The following is a 20493-nucleotide window of genomic DNA, read 5'->3' as shown; positions in this document are numbered from 1 at the left end:
GTGGCTACAGGCCCTGGTGTGCTCATTCTCTCTCTGTCTGTCTCTCACTTCACTCTCTCTCTGCTTGCAAATAAATAAATAAAAATTTAAAAACTATTAAATAAAGAGTCCTTGAGAGATGGCTTAGTGGTTAAGCATTTGCCTGTGAAGCCTAAGGACCCTGGTTCGAGGCTCAGTTCCCCAGGTCCCACATTAGCCAGATGCACAAGGGGGCGCAAGCATCTGGAGTTCATTTGCAGTGGCTGGAGGCCCTGGCGTGCCCATTCTCTCTCTCTCCCTCTATCTGTCTTTCTCTCTGTGTCTGTCGCTCTCAAATAAATAAATAAAAAAAAATGAACAAAAAAAATTTAAAAAAAAAAAAGAGTCCTTGAAAACACAAAGAAAAGGGCTGGAGAAATGGCTCAGCAATTAAGGTGCATGCTGCAAAGCCTAACAACCCTGGTTCGATTCCCCATACCCATGTAAAACCAGATGGACAACGTGGCACATGCATCTGGAATTCATTTGCAGTAGATGGAGGTCTTGGTCTGTTCATTATGTTTCTCTGTCTGCCTGTTTCTCTCTTGCTGTCCTTGCAAATAAATAAATAAAAATTTAACCAAGTGGGGACTGGAGAGGTGGCAGTTAAGGTAATGGCCTGAAAAGCCTAAGAGCCCACGTTCCACAGTACCCACTTAAAACAAGATGCACAGGGTTGCACATGCATCTGGAGTACACCCATTTTCTCCCTCCTCTCCTCAAAAAGAAATAATATTGTGAAAATCATCACTGTATTCATGTTTTAGGAGAGAACATGATAACCTTTTGTTTTTGCACACAGACCTCCACTCAGATGTTCTGACTTTTCTCAGTGCTCATCTCAGAATCACTGAACTCCCCCATGACAGACAATCATCCATGAAGAATCCCATCATCATCTCTTATGTTTTTACTTAATGGTATATTTAAAAATATCTATTTGAGCAGCACTTGAAACTACAGATATTCTAAACTTCTTTAACCCTTAATTTTTATTAATGCCATAGAAGAGGAATTAGAAACTAGACTGGTGATATTCTGTTCCCTAAAACTAAGTTATTTTGTGTTTTTATGATTCTATAATATGCATGTACCATCTTTTTATTTCACATCTGGGCTGTGGTGCAATTATAGCTTCTTTTCAAATTACCATGGCTTTATCTCCTGAGGAGTCCAGTATAAGGGGAAAATGCATTGAATGCACCTAGCCTTCTGAACATCAGAGCTTAGCCACATGATCCACTATAGAGTAATGGTTATTTCCTCTTGTGATTGTGTGATTAACTAGAAGACACCTAATGCTATCATTGTCCAGCATGATATATGCAGCCTGGGAAAAGGTCATTTAAATTTCATAGTATAACCGTCCCAGTATTTGGTAGGCACTGGTAGGAGGATTACCATGAGTTTGAGGCCAGCCTGATACTACACGGTGAATTTCAGGTTAGATTGGGATACAGCGAGACTCTACCTCAAAAAAAAAAAAAAAAGCCATAGTACAGTTTATACTTCTACAACATTATAAAGTTGAATAACCAAATAATCTCAAAACGTGATTGTGAATTGGAGACCACTTGTGCATATTGATCCTTCTGCTTACATAGGACTCTATCATATTCTGTGTCTTCACCAACATCTTCCAAAACCCTAGCTTCCTCAAACCCTGCCAGTGCTTAAACTCTTCCATGGCTTTCCACTGTCAACTTAAGAGTATCCAAACTTAACTTAGTACTGAACTGAGGACTCTGCCAACTGACCAACATTAAGGGTTTACTGCCTACTACTTTGTCTCATGAGTCCCAAAATTCCAATTAAAGCGGGCTATTAAGACCTACCTGTGTGAAACAGTTCCACCTCTACTCCTTGCTCACTGAGAACATCCTCCTGTGCCTCAGAAGACTACTGCATGCCCCTGTCCTTTTCCAATTCATACTGTGCATCCTTCATGCCTTTCTCCATTACTGCCTTTACTGCATCACTCTTCTATGCGCTTATTGTCCTGAACCACAGGGTCTTCCCAGCAATTAATACCAATATTAGACACTACTTCATTGTGCAATAGTCACTACTATATGCTTTTACTTTATTATAACACATATTTGGTCTATTTCCAAAACGAGACAGCAGAAACCTCATAAAGCAGCATGCCAGTAAAAAAGGGAAGTGAAATACAAAACCATATATTGAGGAGAGTAAGTAAAATGGGTTAGTAAAGTTTAAAGGCTAGCTATATGTTTCCTGGTTGTAAGGCAAAATCAAAAGTTCCATTAGATAGTTGATAGTAACTTACCACTGTGGTGTGTAGACATGTGTGTTTAATGTATATATATTTTAAGTCTGTGTGTATTTTACTTCACTCACTGTGATATATATAACTGTTGGATTTTTATTTTAGGAATTAAGTAGCAAAGGATCTAGTATAGCATATTGTAACAGTGTAATAAATTGATTTTTAACTACTGAGACATTAGAATCATAAATTTGGAAACACTTTGCTTACTTTGATGATTCAAAATAAAATGTAGTAAATACATTCATGAAAATGTGGATATAAGAAGAAAACTAAAAATATCAGAGAAAGAATTAAACATCTGAGGTTTAAACCACATCAACTAAAAGAAACCCAAGGAGACATTCACCATCACAATATTTTGAGACAAATGTCATAACGTGTAGCAGCAAACTTTAATAAGAAATCACTTTCATTGGAAACCAATTATACATTTACACTGATGTCCTTATAATACATGGGTGGGTGATAATGCAATATAAATGCATGGCATACACAGTTTCTGAGATTTCCTCCTTAACTAGCTGTTTTGTGAACTGAAAGGATACCTATGGATATGCTATGCTGGTGTTAACATTTCATAATTGGGTCTCATTTCTTCTACATATAAAGGGTTTCTTTTTAACTTAAACATTCTATTGGGGCACTGTCCAGCAGAGTTCTGTGATGACGGAAATGCTCCTTATCTGTGCTGCCCATGCTGACCACTTGGAATGTGGATAGTGTGACCGAGGAACTGAATTTCACATGTTACTTAGCATTAATCACATGCAGCATAACTTGAAACAGGTGGGTGGGTGGAGACTCCGGCACGAGACAGAGCAGCTTTTCCTAGATGGCTTGTTTTCAAAATAGCTCCTTCCTTCCTTGTTTGCTACCTTTAACTTCAGGTTTTTTTTTTTTTTTTTTTTAAGTGGGGCTAGAGAGATGGCTTAGCAGTTAAGCTCTTGCCTGTGAAGCCTAAGATCCCTGGTTCAAGGCTCGATTCCCCAGGACCCACGTTAGCCAGATGCACAAGGGGGTGCAGGCGCCTGGAGTTCGTTTGTGGTGGCTGGAGGCCCTGGTGCGCCCATTCTCTGTCTGTCTCTATCTGCCTCTTTCTCTCTCTGTCTGTTGCTCTTAAATAAATAAATAAACAAACAAACAAAATTTTAAAGTGAATAGTTGGTCCTGTCCCTTTATTATGTGACATTATAAACTACCATGCATTCATGATAAAGGTTCTTATGTATTTATTATGTTAAGATCTCTAGGTACTCAAAGTAAAACTTATGGAACTTCATTATTTGCTGACCTCTTACAGTAGAAATATGATCAACCGTATTCCTTTCATTACATTTGGTTGTAGACTAAAAAAACTGAAGTCTCAGTCAGGCCTGGTGGCTAGGGCCCTCATCCTAGTACTTGGCAGATGGAGGCAGGTGAGTCAGGAATAAGGGCAGCCTGAACCACATAGCATGGAAGATGAGCTCACACTGTGTGGCCACCATGTACAGTTAAAGCCTAGGCAGGGCATTCTCTGAAGTCCTTTTAGGCAGGCAAGCTGTTTAAGTGGTTGTATCAAATTCTTTTCAAGGTAGACTTTTCTTGCTTGCCTGACTTTTTTGTTTTGCCCATAGAATTATGAAGAATAGAATGCCATAGAAGAATGAAGAATATAGAATTAGGCTGACTTCTGTTTCTTTAGGCCAGCAGGGGCTTGCTATAACTCTTTCTTTTTAATTTCTTTAATTTGAGGATCCCCACACTTGCTCTTTGAAAAGCTGTTTTGTAAACTGCTATTTCCTCCAAGCCTGTTATGCTTTTTTTCCATCTGTGTTGAAGTCTCTTTTCCCAGTGGAGCCTTTCTTTCTCCACTTAGTCATGCTATGTGTGGAGACCCACATCCACATGGTAGGCCTTTCTGACTCATCCCAGGAGGTTGGTTTGCTCCAGGGAATCCCGCTCCCAACACAGAGCAATAGCTGGGAGGATCGAGTGAAGGGGTGGGGGTGACTAAAGGCTGTTCTTTCCCTGCCCACTCTCTTCCTTGTCAGACCTGTGCATGAAGAGGAAAAAGCCAGCGTGCTGTCCCCACTTAAGGAAATGCTTTTAAGAAATAATTGTTTAAAGCAAATTCAACTGGTAGTTTATAAGGAACTGTTGTTGCTGCTGCTGCTTCTAAGCAGCCCATAATCTGGCTAGGAGAAAGATCTACAAATAGTCCAATTTTCCTTTTTCCTTCGCCAGCAAGCCCAGAGAGTGGATTCATCAGCTACATGTTTCTTCCAGTTGCAGGTTAGACTGCTTCTCTCTCCCTGAAATACATTATTCATAAAGGCAAATGCAGTGTGCACCGGAGCTCCTCCCATTTGTAGGAGGTTAGAGTGGAAGTTTATTGAGTACCTCATTGGCGGCTCATGGGTTGAGCAGAACCTTTGCAATGACACCCCAGAGGCTAGGAGTTTCCGTGGCCCTCCTGCCACTCAAAGAAACTCTCTGCCAAGACAGTGCAAGTTCATGATTGCCCAATCCACTGAGATTCAGACAGTAAATCCCTTCCACTAGATTTGCTAAAGGAGTCAAAGGTGAGTAACTTTGTGATAATATATATTTTTTAAAAAGCACAGACCACTTTGTCATATCCACGTTTGGCCAGTAACCTAGGAAGGTGATGTACTTTTAATTCCACCAAACACACTCTAAACATGAAAAAAAAAAAAAAAAACTCTAACCTAAATGTCCTTTTAATTCAGGGCAGGCTGATTTACATATTCACTATAGAGATATCCAGAGGAGATTACTTTAGGTTTGATAAATTGGCTTAGTTTTTATAGTTAGAGACCCTTCCAATATATATGTAATTAGTACATATAACACTTGTGTATATGTCTACATATATGATCAATAGCCTTAAACATTTCCATCCATTCAATTATTTTTGAGAGAATCACTTCAGATTATTTTATCAGGGAGTATCTCCATATTATGACTTTCACTCTTGCCACAAAACCCTATACGATTATTTTACCACCATAATTTCATGTGGAAAGGTGACCCTTCCCCGGACTTGGCAAGCGCAGCACAAACTCCCCTTTCCAAGAAGCGTGGACCCATCTATGGCTGAGGTCAGAAGGTTATTTTGGCAGGAGAAAAGTGTAGTTCTGTGAACTCCAAACTTCACTTTAGCTAAACTCCAGCTGCAGGAACCAATGGGAGGAGGATGGAGATGCCACATTTCTGACTCCCCCAGGAGCTCCCCACAACCAAGCCCCCCGGAAGGGGTGTGTGTCGGGGGTAGACTTCTAGCAAGGCTGCACAATGACTGGCAGAGAAGGGCAGCGGGTCCCGGGCAGCGGCCCTGCCACCTGTGTAGGCTTACCTTGACCACGTCGTCGTTGAGGTGCTTGGGGTCGCGGTTGACCAGGTCGATCTCCTTGGTGTGCGCGTCGTACACTTGCTTCTCGTTCACCTCGTCGGCCATGGCCTTGTTGTTGGGCTTGTAGATGTTGCCCTGTTCCCGGATGGGAACCGTGTAGAGATGTCCCTGCGGAGGGCGGGCAGCCAGGAAGCGGAGGGCGGCAACGGTGGTGGGAAGAAAAGTTGGGAAAGGAAAACCAGCGTGAGCAGTCGTCAGGGGTGGTGGCGGGGTCTAGTGCTGCAGTTCTGAGTCGGGGTAGCCGCTGCCGCAGCGCAAGCTTGGCGCACAGAAGACTCCTGCGCGCCGCCAGCTTTTTAAGAGGCCCGGGGAGGACACCACACCCCTTGCTCGGTACCAGGCCCGAGGCCGGCCTCCCCCGCCCGCCGCCAGGGGTCAGGGCGAAGCCCTCGGCGCCCGACCGCCCGGCCCGAGGCTCCCGCCCGCGACCCCCGGCGCCGCCGCTCTCCCGGTCTTCTTCCCTCCGGCTACCCTCAGCCCCAGAGCTTCACCTGCTCTGCCGTCGCGCCCCGACCCCGTGAACCCCGTCCCACGATCCTTAAGATCCTGGCGGACCATCTGCACTGGGCGGGCGCCCCTGACACCTGTCGCGCTCCCCACCCTACCTAGACTCCTTTTTATCACTGCACGGTTTCTCCTCCTATTCTCATGTAGTCATGGCCGGGGGGTCCTTATCCCGAAAACCTCCTATCACTGGGGAGAGCCAATGTGCGGGACCCCCTAAATGCCCACCTAGAATGGAAAGCCACTTGCACGACCCCCCGACCCCCGACCCCCCCCCCTTGGGTCACTTCCAGGCTGTGGGTTGGACGCTTTTGGGAACCGAAATCTGAGCGCCAAGAAGTGTTTGCCAATGGCAGGACCATTGGGGAAAGGAAGTCCTACCTCCCCTCACCTCAAAACACCCCCCGCCAACCTCCTCCCCCAGCCAAGAAGAATTCCTGAGATGGCCCAAGAACTTTGAAAGCGCAAACACACGCACACCGCCGCCCAGTCCAGCCCAGCCCAGACCCGGGCAGGCGCCTGGTGTCCACTGACAGATCAGGCAAATGACCCGCCACCCTGCACTTCAGCTCCCGCCTTCAAGTGGGTCCTGGGCTCCAGCAACCAGGGCACACACACCCCGGTCTTGCTCCGAAAGCCTGTCTGCCATCGGGAATATCCAGAGGGACTCCGCGTTCTGGGTTCCCCTGGTCCCCTCCACAAAGGAACACCTAAGACATTCCTGGCTTCTCTTCACCTCCTCCCCTCCCTGGTCCATTCCTTGGCGGTGCCAGAGGCTAGAGGAGCGTGGCGGTGAGGGCCGGGGCCGGGCAAGCAGCCGGGGCATCTGGAGTGGGAGATAGCACAAGCAGGCACTCCCCGCCCGCCCGCCGGCACCCCAGCCTACCTCCGAGTCTACGTATTTGCCCCCAGACATGCTGGCGCGTGGCTGGGTGCCGGCTCCGAGGAGGTTTCCCTAGGCTGTGATTTAAGGGAACTGAGGAAGGAAGATCTTGTATTGTATGGAGATGGAGGGGGGGGGGGGGAGAGGCGCTGGCTGGGGGCGGTGGCCAGGAGGGAGTCTCCTGGCTGTTGGCCAGGGGTTTGTTCTGTGCGCAGTTGGCGGGGACGTGCGCTGCGCCCGGTCCAGGCACATCCCCAAAGTTCTGGCAGTAGAGGGCGGGGAGCGCCCGCGGGGAGAGCCAAGAGCGAGTGAGAAAGCCTTCATCAATGCTGGGCTGTTTGGGCAGATATTTTAGTCCCGGGGCAACATTTTCCCAGCTATAAACCACGGGGAGGCATCCCAGGGAGAGCAAATGTTTTCCTGGTGCATCATCCCAGCAGGGTGGAGGAAGCCAAAAAAAAAAAAAGCCTAGCAGAGATGCCCAGTATGGGCATTTGGGGTGGCAGAAAAAATTTCTGCCCAGATCCTAAGCCATTGCTTCCCCTTATCCCATGTTCCTTTGCTGCCCAAGACATAACTGTCTCTGTTTCATATAGGAAGGGATGAGAAATGGCTAGTAAGCTGTCCATACATTACCTTTCATCCAAACACGAATCTGGGTGGGTGACTGTGTGTGGCAGGCTTGGGGTGATAATAGTTTACAGACGGTGTGGATAGAAACTTGGAGACGAATGGGTGCCTAGTTTAATGTTTCACACCTGCTTCTGAAACAACTCCAGAATGTTGTGAAACAAGAAATGAAAATGTTTAACTTTACTATTATATTTATTTTCTTATTTATTATTTTTATTATTGATCTTCTGGAAGGAAAGAAACTGATGCCACTGGGTTTTTCCATAGTATAAAACACTTTGAATGTTTGTATTGTACAAGACTTTAATTAGAGCTTTAAGTTCATTACCGGAAAAGAGTTTTTTCTGCTGTGCTGGGGATCATACCCAAGATCTTGTACATGCTAACTATTGATAAACACTACCACTGAGTTATATCCCCAGCCCTAGAAGGTTAATTTTTCAAACATATGCTTGGCTGTGTGAGGAAACAATTTTTTGGTTTTGTACAAATCAACTTTCTGAAATGTTAGCAATTAAAACATTGATTTGTTTCTGAATCTTGGCATCTCTCTTCCTTGTAGTATAGAAGCACAGAAGGACAGGGAGGAGGCTAACGATGGCACCATCAAGGTCATACACACACTGTGTACATAACTATGAATAAAAAGAATTGGCATTTACTAGAAATGAAAAAGCTGGGTATACATCAGAAAGGTTACTGTTAAAATTTAAGTGTTTGGCTGTCTAGAGGGGGAATCTGCCACTGGGAAGGAAATAGAGAATGGACTCCTGAAAATAGAGAGAGGACCCCTGAAATCTTCTGTCATCTAGCTGGGGAGAAGTCATGAAAATTTGAGAAGATATAAGAGTGAACTATTTCTGACAACAAAAATGACAAGCCTGGTTTTGAGTTCATTATTTTTCATTAGCATGTAATAATTACATATTTTCAGGGTACAGTGTGATATTTCAACACATGATTAAATCAGGATAATTAGCAGAAAGTTGTAAATAAAAAAGAACAATTTTAATTAGGAAAATGTCAGTGCCACAGATATAATGTGACTTTGCACTGAGTATTCCTCAGTAGAAGAACAAAGATCTTTAAATGTTGGATTTTTCTTTATTTTATCCCTGCTAAATTGTTGTTTTCTGAATTTTTTGTTCGAATTGTGTGCTGACACACCTGATCAACTAGCAAAGTTCTCTGCCTCCTCCCATCCATCTTGACCAGTCTTCCTCTTATGTGCGTTTAAAGAGTTCCATTCCTATAAACCTTCCTTCATGGACCTTTGGTACAAAGCAGTTGGTGGTTTTGTTCTATGGAAAAAATGTAGAAACCATTTCCCATCTATTGTTTTTCTGTGTTCAGCTGCAGTGAGTAATTTTGACTGCGGAAAAAAAGTCAACAGGAATGGGGAGAGAGCTTGTCTTGCATACAAGCCGGACCTGACTTTGTGAGAGGCCCCTCCATGAATGCTTGAAGGAGTCCTCAGCAAAGGGAAAGCCCAGGCCCTGGAGAAGGCCGCAGCCAGGTGGAAGCACCATCAGCACACAGAGCCATGGTGATCAGTGAAGCGTTGTCAACGCTGAAATGAATTCCTAATGAGTGGAAAAACCACAAGCTGTCTAAGTAACCTGCCCCAACAGGACGCTGGCACCAAACAGAAACAGATCTTACTGTGGCTATAATAGCTGACTTGGAGGAACCATTCCAACCTCCTGAGAAATATCGTTGCAGGACCTTGTGAGCTTAGGTAAAAGATTTGAAGTAAGTAAATGATGCAACCATTTTTTCTTTGATGCCCATACAGATAACATTAAGCTTGAAAGCAAGTTAATAACTTTCTCCAAATCATTTACTGAAAATGGGTAGATGGCAACTCATTCACCCTCTTTTTTTTTATACAAAAGCAACATTGAAGGTCAATCTTTGCATTATATGTCACTAGATATATAGAACTAAATGATTCATTGATCATCCAACACAGCCATCTGAGAGATGGAGAAACCAAAGCTTATATACACTAAATATATTCATCCTGAAGAATTTTTGTCTGATAAGGGCAGACTTCAAAGGTGATGAATGACTGTAATTGCTATTAAGTTGTGGGACCCAAGGTCTGATCATGGCAAAATTGTGAGCTAGTTGATTTCTGCATTCTCATCTCTCTTTCCCTGCCTGTTCTTCCTGGCATGGCTTCCTCTTCTTATTTCCACCACGGTGGGTTCTCAGCTAGCTTAATGTTATTCCCACTCTGTGATTAAAGGCCTAAGGTTTTAACATGTACCATGGTATCAATGATGTTAAGAAGTGGGAATCTTTCCAATATTCTCCAACATGCAGGGACTTAAGAATCCTCACATGTGTCTTAATTAGTGAGTTTAGAAAAGAGATTGAAGGGGCTGGAAAGATGACTTGGCAGTTAAACTATTTATCCAAAAGGCCAAAGGACCAAGGTTTGATTCCTTAGGACCCACTTAAGCCAGATGCACAAGGTGGTGCATGCATCGAGTTCATTTTCAATAGATGGAGGCCCTGGGGTACCCATTCTCTGTCTGCTGTAGTGCTGTATCTCTCAAATAAATGCATTAAAAATGTAAAAGAAAAAAATTGTAAAATAGCTTATAAATGAGGATTTATAACCAGGATGATATAAACATTTTTCTTTAATTAATTATTATTTATTTGTAAGGGAAGAGAGAGGGAGAGAATATGAACACAGGTGCTAGGGCTTCTAGTCACTGCACACAAATTCCAGATGCATGCACCACTCTGTGCATCTGGCTTTACATGGGTAGTGAGGAGTTGAACCTGGCTTGTTAGGTTTTGCCTTAACTGCATAGCCATCTCTCTAGCCATGATATAATTGTTTATATATGATTGGCATGACATAGCCACACATCAGTCATTCTAGATTTTAAGAGCCATCCTGGGACTCATCTCAGGTCACTGTTTGTTAGGTGCTGGATCATCAGAACTTTCTGAGTTCTCCGGAGAAGACAGGAGGGAATGGGGTAGATGTTAGAGACTTGATTAATGACATGCAAGTATACAAGTGTGCCAGGAGTCTTAACATCTCTGTTCAGCTGAATGTTTCATTGCTATTAGTATCTAATATACCTTTGAAACTTCCTCTGTTCACTCAATTCCAATCAAACTTTCTTCCCATAGCTTCCATTTCTATACTTGGGAAGTAATGGTATACCAATGAAAATTTTCCACATTTTGTTGTCTTTCTTGAAGGCCTAGTTGAAAGCTTCTTTTGTTTGATATTTTTACTTTAGCTATTTCTTAATTTAGGTTTTCATTGTTTTTATTTATTTGAGAGAGAGAGAGAGAGAGAAAGTGGAAGAGTAAGATAGAGAAAGGGAATTGGCACAGTAAGGCCTCCATCCACGGCAAACGAACTCCTGAAACATGAGTCACCTTGTCCATCTGGCTTTACATGGGCACTGGGGAATCAAACTTGGGTCCTTTGGCTTTGCAGGAAAGCACCTTAACTGTTAAGCCATGTTTCCAGCCCTGTTTTCTTTCTTTCTTTCCTTCTTTCTTTCTTTCCTTCTTTCTTTCTTTCTTTCTTTTTTTTGAGACCAGGTCTCCTGTAGTTCAGGTTGGCCTCAAAATTCCCTTGAACTCCTGAACTTTCCAAGTGCTGGGATTCCAGGCCTGTGCCATCATACCTAGCTGTACTTTCAGTATTTTATTTTATTTTTTTCATGTGTAGATGTGTGTAGTGTGTAAGCATGTATGTATGCATACTTATATGGTGTATGCGTATTTGTGTGTGTGTTTGTGTGTGCAAGTGCATGCATTGTCCAGATGTTGATGTTCGATGTCTTCCTTTATTGCTGTCTATCTTATTTACTGAGGCAGGGCCTCTTACTTGAACCCAGGGCTCACTGATTCAGCTAACCTAGCTATGCAGGGATTTGCTGTCCTTATCTCAAAGAACGTTGGATTATTGATGTGCCACCAGGCCCACACAGTATTTACATGAGTGTTAGGGATCTGAACTCAGGTCCTCGTTTTTTAGTTGGCAAGTGAGTTATCCACTGAACCACTGCCCTAGACTCTCAATATTTTAATGATATTTTTCCTGTTTACTGAAAAACAACCAACAACCTAAGCAATTAACTACATCTATATTTTTAAAAGTCTTCCTGTTCATCATACCCTGACTGTCATATGTTCATGCTATTTACACAAATTAGCTTTACTTTTCTTATCTGGTAAACAGAAAGCATAACTGCTGTATAGCCATCAGGGGTGCTGTGGACATTTAATGAGGTGACACAGCTGATGTACCAAGAAAACTGTCTAACTGAAAATAGACACCAGTAACTCCTGGCCCACAAATTCAAGAGCAGAAAAAAATCTTATTTTGCTCCATATTATTTTTATTGTACAATAGCTCAACCATCCAAAACATAGCAAATTAAGTTATGAACATCCACCATCCAGCTTAATGAGGTATGATCATTTTGTTTTATTCCTTATTTGCTTTAGAGTTTTTGTGTGGAGAATATGCTGGACACAGTTAAAGTCCCTGGTGGACTGCAACTCTCTTTTTCTATAAATGAACTTAAATTTTCCTACAAATTCCCATTCCTTCAGGTGGCAGAGGCTCCATTGCAGGCACTTCCAGTTTTCTGCACGATTTCATGTTTGCATCTAAATTGCCAGGAAGTCTTTCAGTGGGCTGGTGGAGGAGGGTCTGGTTCTTTGCTTTGCTTCTTGACAACTGCTGACAAACACCTCATCTGTCTGTCCTCAGGCACTGGGCATGCCTGCCCTGTCCTTCGTGGTCTTTCAAATGTGCCCTTTAGGGGCCGTTATAATCTGGATGTGTGTGTGCATGCTGTGCATGTGTGTATACATTTTCCCATATTTGTGGGTGCATGCATGCGCAAGTGCCCATGTACAACGTGTGTGTGTGCATAAGGAGGCCAGGGTTTGATATTAGGTGTCTTTCTTCATTGCTTTCCACTTTTATTTACTGAGACATGACTTGAACACAGAGCTTATCAACAGGGCTAGTCCAGCTAGCCAGCTTGCCTGAGAGATGCGCTCTTTCTCCCACCCAAGGCCTAGGGTGCAGGCTGACCACCATGTTTCCTGACAATTACACGGGAGCTGAGAATCTGAACTCGATTCTTCATGTATGTTCAGCAAGGGCCATCTCCCTAGCCCTATAGGTTAGTCTAGTGAGAAGTGGTGGAAACATGACAAAGTGAGGTATTTAGGTCATTGTGGGAAATCTCTTGTGGGTTGTGGAACTCCAGCCACCTCCACTTCATCTTTTTCAACTTCCTGATCTGAAGTGAATAGTTTTACTATGCTATGTTCTCCCACAACAATGTGTTGCTTCTTCACTAGACCAAAAGCCACTGGCCAACTGACCATTTACTAACCTGGTAAAAATGAACCAGTGTAACCTTTCTCTTTATAACTTGATTAGTTGTGATATTTGTTACAGTGATGGTAACTGACTAGCATAGGACCAGCAATGCTTTCTTACAACCCCTCTCCCTTCCTTGGGGCTACAGTAATCTGAGATGTCTGACCTGATGCAGGATCCCAGAGCAGCTCATGGTGAGTGTGGTAGAGAGAACAGAGTTTCTGTGCAGACAAATTCTAGAGGGTTGCTACCAGCATGGGCTGGATTCATGAACAGGAATTACTAGTAGCTCTCTTCTCTGAATCTCAAAAAGTTATCTGGGGCAAGAAGCCTTATGAGTATACATACACAAATAATACATACATACATGCATGCATACATACATACATACATACATACATACATACATAAGCAAAAACAGTTTTTTAAATCTTCTCGTTAGACTACTGGCAGCAAACCACAAAATCTCTGATTTTAAATTCAAGTGCACACTTCTATTTGCATTTGCTAACTTGTACTCTCAAATATAAGACTTGGCAAAGGGCCTCAGAGAGGAGGTCCAGATAAGTCAGCACTCTCTTGCTTTCAAACAAAATATGACTTTACAACAGTTGACAATCAACTTTAAAATATTAGTAATTACCTTTCCTCTGAGGCATTTCAAGATGAAGCTCAGAAGAGTGGTTGATTTTGGTTAACTGAGAGCTAATCTTTTGAGTGTCAGCTTGCATATTTCAGAATTTTCTAACAAACAATGCTTTTCCAAAGATTTCTTTTACCATTCATTTCACCAGTAGAGTGGAATTGGCCCAGGTACATTCCCAGGATAGAATTCAGGTGTGCCACAATCTTTCTTCTACCCCTTCACTTTGCAAATGAAACTGTTATAAGTACCTGCCTGAGATTACAGTTCAGACAGACTACAGGGGCAGAAACTTCCAGATCAGAGCCCATGTAAAATTTCAGATTCATCATTATTTCATAATGGTGACATAAGAAATCTTACTAACTGGTTTAGAATAGCCATACCCAAATATCCACTCTTTAGGATAATGTTTGTTCAAGTAAGTAGTTGGAGAAAAGAAAGAATTCAGTTAGGAGGAGAGAGAGAAGAGGAGAGATCAAGAGGTGACACAGTTATTACAGCTCTTCTAGTTGAGTGAAGTAGAATATTTATTTCTGCAATGATGACTATTATTTTTTCCTGTTCAAGCAAACTAAATTATGATAGCTTCCTTTGGAAATATGAATACATTGTAAATATTTGCCAAATATAACACATGCTATAGTATGAGATAACATACTATAAATGCAATGTAATTTAACATCACTAAGATATATGCTACTGTGTAGAATACCAAAAGAACTTCTTAAATCATATGAGAAAACTACACACTTTAATTTTCATAAAGTTAAATTAAAAATTCCAGTGTGGGCTGGAGAGATGGCTTAGAAGTTAAACACTTGCCTGTGAAGCCTAAGGACCCCAGTTCGAGGTTCGATTCCCCAGGACCCACATTAGCCAGATGCACAAGGGGGCGCATGGGTCTGGAGTTTGTTTGCAGTGGCTGGAGGCCCTGGCACACCTATTCTCTCTCTCTTTCTCTCTATCTGCCTCTTTCTCTCTCTGTCTGTCACACTAAAATAAATAAACAAAATAAATTTTTAAAAATTCCAGTGTGAGCCAGGCGTGGTGGTTCATGCCTTTAATTCCAGCATTCAGGAGGCAGAGGTAGGTGGAGTGCTGAGAGTTTGAGGCCACCCTGAGACTACAAAGTGAATTCCAGGCCAGGCTAGGCTTGAGAGTGAGACCCTACCTCAAAAACAAAACAAAACAAAACAAAAATCCAGTGTGAGTATAATAAAATGGTAAAGAATAAAAATGATAGTTCCTAAAAACAAAATTATAAAGGGATATTAAACTTCCATATTTTTCTTAAGCAAACATAAATATTTGGGAGGAGGCCTTCACAAAAGCCCTTTGTTTTGTGACCCACCTGGCTTTAAGTCAGAGCTCCATTCTTTAACAAAGGAAACTCTCTTTCCTTTTGGACTTTTCCCTAGTAAATAAATTATCTACCAGAAATTGTTTTTACCTGGGGGAAAGTATGGCTTTATACCACTTGCTTCAAGGACATGGTGCTCAGTCATGAAGTGTTTAATGTGTGTGTGTGCAGTTTTGTATTAGCTATAAAGTGGTCTGGTCTTCATAGAGATCGTTACCTTTTTGTAATCATATAATTGTCCAGACAAAACATACAGCTCTCACCTCAATGGGAATAAGAGCTAGTTTATTCTGTAGCCAAATATGAGTGACTATGGCCCAGGCTCACAGACTTAGGTGACATCAAATTCCATGCTCCAACATATTAACAATTTCATCATGTTCTTATATTTAAAGAACAAAATAAAGCTATCAACCAAGGCACTTTTCAAATACATTGGTGGAAACATAGTTAGGCTGGTGTCAGGACAGTGGGGAAATCTCTATCAGTCTCAGAAGCCTCTGATGACATTCTTATCATTCTGCTTGGTAGAAGCTAAGGGATTTATTTGGTCACAGAATGTTAGTTCAGGCATGAAGGTGGAGGTAAATTGGCCATTCAAGGGGCTAAGATAGTCCAAGATAATTTGTCTATGGACCTTCAGCCTTCTAGTCTCTCTACATTTTCATTCTCATCAATTGATGGTCTTTGCAGATTATTCTAAGGAATAGATACAGCGATTATTTGGGAACTTTATCTTTTTTTATTTTTTGTTTATTTTTATTTATTTATTTGAGAGCAACAGACAGAGAGAGAAAGAGGTACAGAGAGAGAGGAGAGTGGGCGCGCCAGGGCTTCTAGCCACTGCAAACGAACTCCAGACTCATGTGCCCCCTTGTGCATCTGGCTAACGTGGGTCCTGGGGAGTCAAGCCTCGAACCAGGGTCCTTAGGCTTCATAGGCAAGCACTTAGCCGCTAAGCCATCTCTTCAGCCCCTATTTGGGAACTTTAGCTCACATAATGATAAGGGTTTTTTTTTTTTTAATTCCAGAGAAAATATGTCATTGCAATCTTTGCTTTTGTACATATGGTGAATGGAGTCTAATTCTTTACTGCTGTTTTTGCCTTCCATCAATTCTGCTTACCCCAGAGGGAATATGAATGGTTTCAAAGTCGATATAGGGCATTCTGACATTTGGATAGCTTGCAGTGTCTTTTTATAGGGCCAAACAAACAAACTCTGTTGGTGTCTTCTCCTCTCATCTCTCTTTCATTTCCTCCTCAAACTGCTTTCTAGGGCTCTGTGACTCAGAGAACCTTTGCTGCTGCTTACTATAAGTGCAGAACCTCAGGACTGACCACATTTGCTGAACCCATACTTCATTTAACAAGATCCCTGGGAAATTCATATGCAAATTATTTATACAGGACTTATGGGTGTGTTTGGGAGTAACTGAGCTTTTCTTAGCTCTTGGCTGGGCTATCCTCAGTACGTAGAGTTCCAGAAGCTCATAGCCACACAAAAATTCTACTGAATCAATGGCCTCCAGGTTATTTCTTGTCTTATGAATTTTTACAAATAACACTGACAGACTATAGAAGATGAAGTTTAAAAAGATTTTATTATAGAGATTATAGCACTTAAGAGGAGGAAGGAATGCAGAGCTCCTGTTGTAAGGCAGGAGAAAGTTCCCAGAAAATGGGAAAGTCTACCTAGAGATCCTAATTTGGGTCTTCTATAGTGTACTGGATGGGGTCTCAGCTGGTCAGTTAAGCCCCCATCTCAGATGTCCAGATAGTATTTCTGCCAGGTTTTAACAAAGAACCCAATTCCCCTGATAGGTCAAGTACAATTCTTTTTTTCTTTCTTGTTCTTTTAAAGTAGGGTCTTGCTATAGCCCAGGCTGGTTTGGAATTCACTATGTAGTCTCAGGGTGGCCTCCTCATGCTGATCCTCCTACCTCTGCCTCCTGAGTGCTTGATTAAAGGTGTGTGCCACCATGCCCGGCTTTATGGACATTTCTTCCTTTTACTTTCAGGGACCCCACCACCCCTAAACTGCCTCATTATCTTTGAGTAGTAGCCATTTAGGTTTATATGAAACCTGAAAAACTTTAGATTTTGAGATATTTTAAAAGACAGCAGTGGGCTGAAGAGATAGTTCACTTGCCTATGAAGCCAGATCTTACTTAAGCTAGATGCACAAAAGTGAGGCAAGCGCAAGGTGGCACATGCCCACTAGGTTGTGCAAGGGTCTGGAGTTCAACTGCAGTGGCTGAGGTTCTAGAGCACCAATTCTCTCTCTCTCTCTCTTCAATTAAAAGAAAGAAAGAAAGAAAGAAAGAAAGAAAGAAAGAAGGAAAGAAAGAAAGAAAGAAAAAAAGATAGAAGTTATGCCAGCAAATACCACTAATTGATATAAAATCCATGAATGCATGAATGTAGGGGAAAAGAGAGTGCCCAGAAGACAACTCATAAAAGAACATTCATACTAAAGGATGAATGGCAGAACTGCAGCCTAGATGACTTAAATGGAATCCCAACTCAATAAGAGGAAGTAATATAACATTAAAGAAATGTTTGTAAGCAAATCAAAGGAAGAATCACATCACTTAAGGGGGACCCTACCGTTACCTTGGCCAAGTTGCTCCAGGGAACTGGCAGTTCTTCCCATTTCTATAAACTGAATGCTTCTTGGAATGTGAAATCAAGAATTACACACTTGACAGCAGCCAACAAGCCTTGCTTTTTCTTTGAGGAAAAGGCCCAAGCTCCACTAACTATACCTCAGAAAACAGTCCTAGTGAGCAACAAGAGTTGAGGCACACCCACCTTTACTTTAAAAGAGGACACCACGTTTTCTTAGGGGTGGCATCCAAGTAGCTCAAAGCCAGCCTGAACCTGCTTTGTAGACTTCACAGTGGACTTTAAGGCTGATTTCAAATATTCCTTTGAGGAAATATTTGAATAAAGGCCAAGTGCACCATGCAGCAGGGTGTGTTCCCTGCACTGTGTCTGTCCCTGGTAGATTAGTGTTGATCACTCCCAGGATTCTCCCATGAAAATTATTGTTTAGCATTTTTGCCTTTCCCTCATATTTGAATAACTTTAGTATATAGTTATGGGTAGCAACAAATAATTTAACAAGATTCATTGTTTCCATATTTTTTTTTCATTTTGTGTGTGACTCTCCAATCAGCTCTAGAATAAATCACAATCAAAAATCTCATGCTTGGGCTGGAGAGATGGCTTAGCAATTAAGCGCTTGCCTGTGAAGCCTGAGGACCCCGGTTCGAGGCTCGGTTCCCCAGGACCCACGTTAGCCAGGCGCACAAGGGGGTGCACGCGTCTGGAGTTCGTTTGCAGTGGCTGGAGGCCCTGGCGCGCCCATTCTCTGTCTCTCTCTGTCTATTTGCCTCTCTCTCTCTCTCTCTCTGTCACTCTCAAATAAATAAATAAAAATGAACAAAAAAAAAATTTAAACAAAAATCTCATGCTTTTTCAGGGGTCATCATAGGACCTCCCTTCTGTTTGAATAAAACACACACACACACGATTTAGCTGATTGCTCACTTGTTTCTTTTAGATAATAGCTGTGGTAATTTGAATGTATGTCCCCTACTGACTCAGGTATTTTATTAAAGCTTATAGCTTGGGTCTCCATCCACCTGTCTGGAAGAGGTGTCCCTGGGGGGAAGATCCTGATGTCTAGCCCAAAGGTGTGCAGAGCAGTCTGAGGCCTCTTGGGTTGTGCTTGCTGCCAGTTTTGTGCTTGCTACTTTTTTTGTGTTTCTGGTTATTGGCCATTTTTCTCCCTGTTTGCATTTATGAATGGGGGGCCAGCTTCTTCTGCCATAGACGGACCGTCTCCCGACTTGTAAGCTGAAATAAACCCCTTCCTCCTATAAACTGTGTCTTGTTTGGATGTTCACCAGCAATGTGGAAATGTATACAACAATAGTCAACAATTGTCTGGAGTTTTATTTCTACTGCTTTGATCATATCCTTCTAATTCATCCCTTGCCACCCTTGAATGGCCCTGGTACATACAGCATATGACATTAATAGAATATGCTATATATTCCCTAGTTATCCTTTCCTCTTGTTTATATGATCTAACCCTAAACATGTGCCATTCCTATCTCTACAATCCTGTATTTAACTTTAAAAGCATGGATTGATTGCAACTTAGGTTTCCTTTTATATATTTCAGTGTGATAGTTTCCCACATAAAATATCACTTCCTTCTTTGATATTGATGGATTCAATACTATCACTTTGTAAGAAAGTATATATAAGAACAGTTAGTATTTCAAACATATTTATTTGATAATTTCTTTAATTTGGTGTCTTATACTTTACTAATTTAAATGGGAAAAAAACATTACATTTTGTTCGATCACTTAAAGTTCTAAACAAACCAGTATCATATTGTGTGGTCCAACGAGATTCTTTTGTCCCACAGCAAAAATTGCTGATCTTCATCCTTATAAACCATGTAAAATATTCAGTTCACAGGACTGGATGAGCAGGGAAGGAGGAGAAAGAGCAAAAGAAGAGATTAAGCGAATCTGAGCTAGCAATGGCCAAGATTGAGCAATGTAGTCTCATTCCCCTATGGTAGGGTTTGGTGTAATCATTATTGCAAAGCACAGCATTGCTTTATTACATGTGAGTGAAAAATTGGAGCAAAAGATAAATGTAGGAATCACAATACTTGTGACTATTAGAAGGAAATGCCTATTTTATGTGTGCAAAGTGGAATATTATCATATAGTTCTATAGTGCAATGTGATACCTATTGTTAAATTTATACATTATGCACACCTACAGAAAAGCAGCATGACACTATACAACTGAAACACTAACCTAAATGTATGTTACATCTTGTTCTACTCTCTAAAATTTTTTATACTCAAATTATTTTATGGTAGGAATATCATTTTATATAGGGTTTACAAAATAAAATAACTAGCAAAGTTGAATATCATTAGAGGATGGATACATTATAAAGAATTTCCTAACCAAATAAAAGAAGTTATAAAATACAGGTTCTAATAAGTCTGAACAAAACTTAATCTAACTGTTAACATAGTATTTGTCAACATGCACACTATAGAGGAGAAAATCAGTGTGCATGTGATATATACTCGGGAAGTCTGTGTGAAGGTAGTGGACTGTGAAACTTGTAAAAGGTGGGAATAATTTCACTTGGGAAATATTTTTTGACATTAGCTGGAGTATAACATCAAAAGTTTAGTTTGCCAAGGAAAGGGAACGCTGTGCCTCAGAAAGCAGGGCATAGGGCTAGAGGGGAACAAGGACCAAAGGGGTGGGAGAGATTGGCCCAGGGATACCAGCCTCTGTGTGTCGTACCT

General features: G+C 41.8%; 1 protein-coding gene across 4 annotated transcripts in view; it reads right to left on the bottom strand.

The window, feature by feature from the left end:
• Cav1 (caveolin 1) overlaps positions 1 to 7245 on the bottom strand; it is a 35846-nt gene extending 28601 nt beyond the window's left edge. Inside the window, exons 1-2 of one of the 4 annotated variants that reach the window (XM_004658569.2) lie at positions 7117 to 7245; positions 5670 to 5834 (exon numbers count right to left, since the gene is read on the bottom strand). In XM_004658569.2, the coding sequence (XP_004658626.1) occupies positions 5670 to 5834; positions 7117 to 7146 (195 nt within the window). In that variant the 5' untranslated portion in view covers positions 7147 to 7245. The other 3 variants (XM_045160962.1, XM_045160963.1, XM_045160964.1) reach the window with 3 other exon arrangements.
• Positions 7246 to 20493: the final 13248 nt, after the last annotated feature.

Source organism: Jaculus jaculus, chromosome 10, assembly GCF_020740685.1.
Source record: "Jaculus jaculus isolate mJacJac1 chromosome 10, mJacJac1.mat.Y.cur, whole genome shotgun sequence".
NCBI classification, from domain to species: domain Eukaryota; kingdom Metazoa; phylum Chordata; class Mammalia; order Rodentia; family Dipodidae; genus Jaculus; species Jaculus jaculus.
This window is presented reverse-complemented; position numbering and strand designations above follow the sequence as displayed.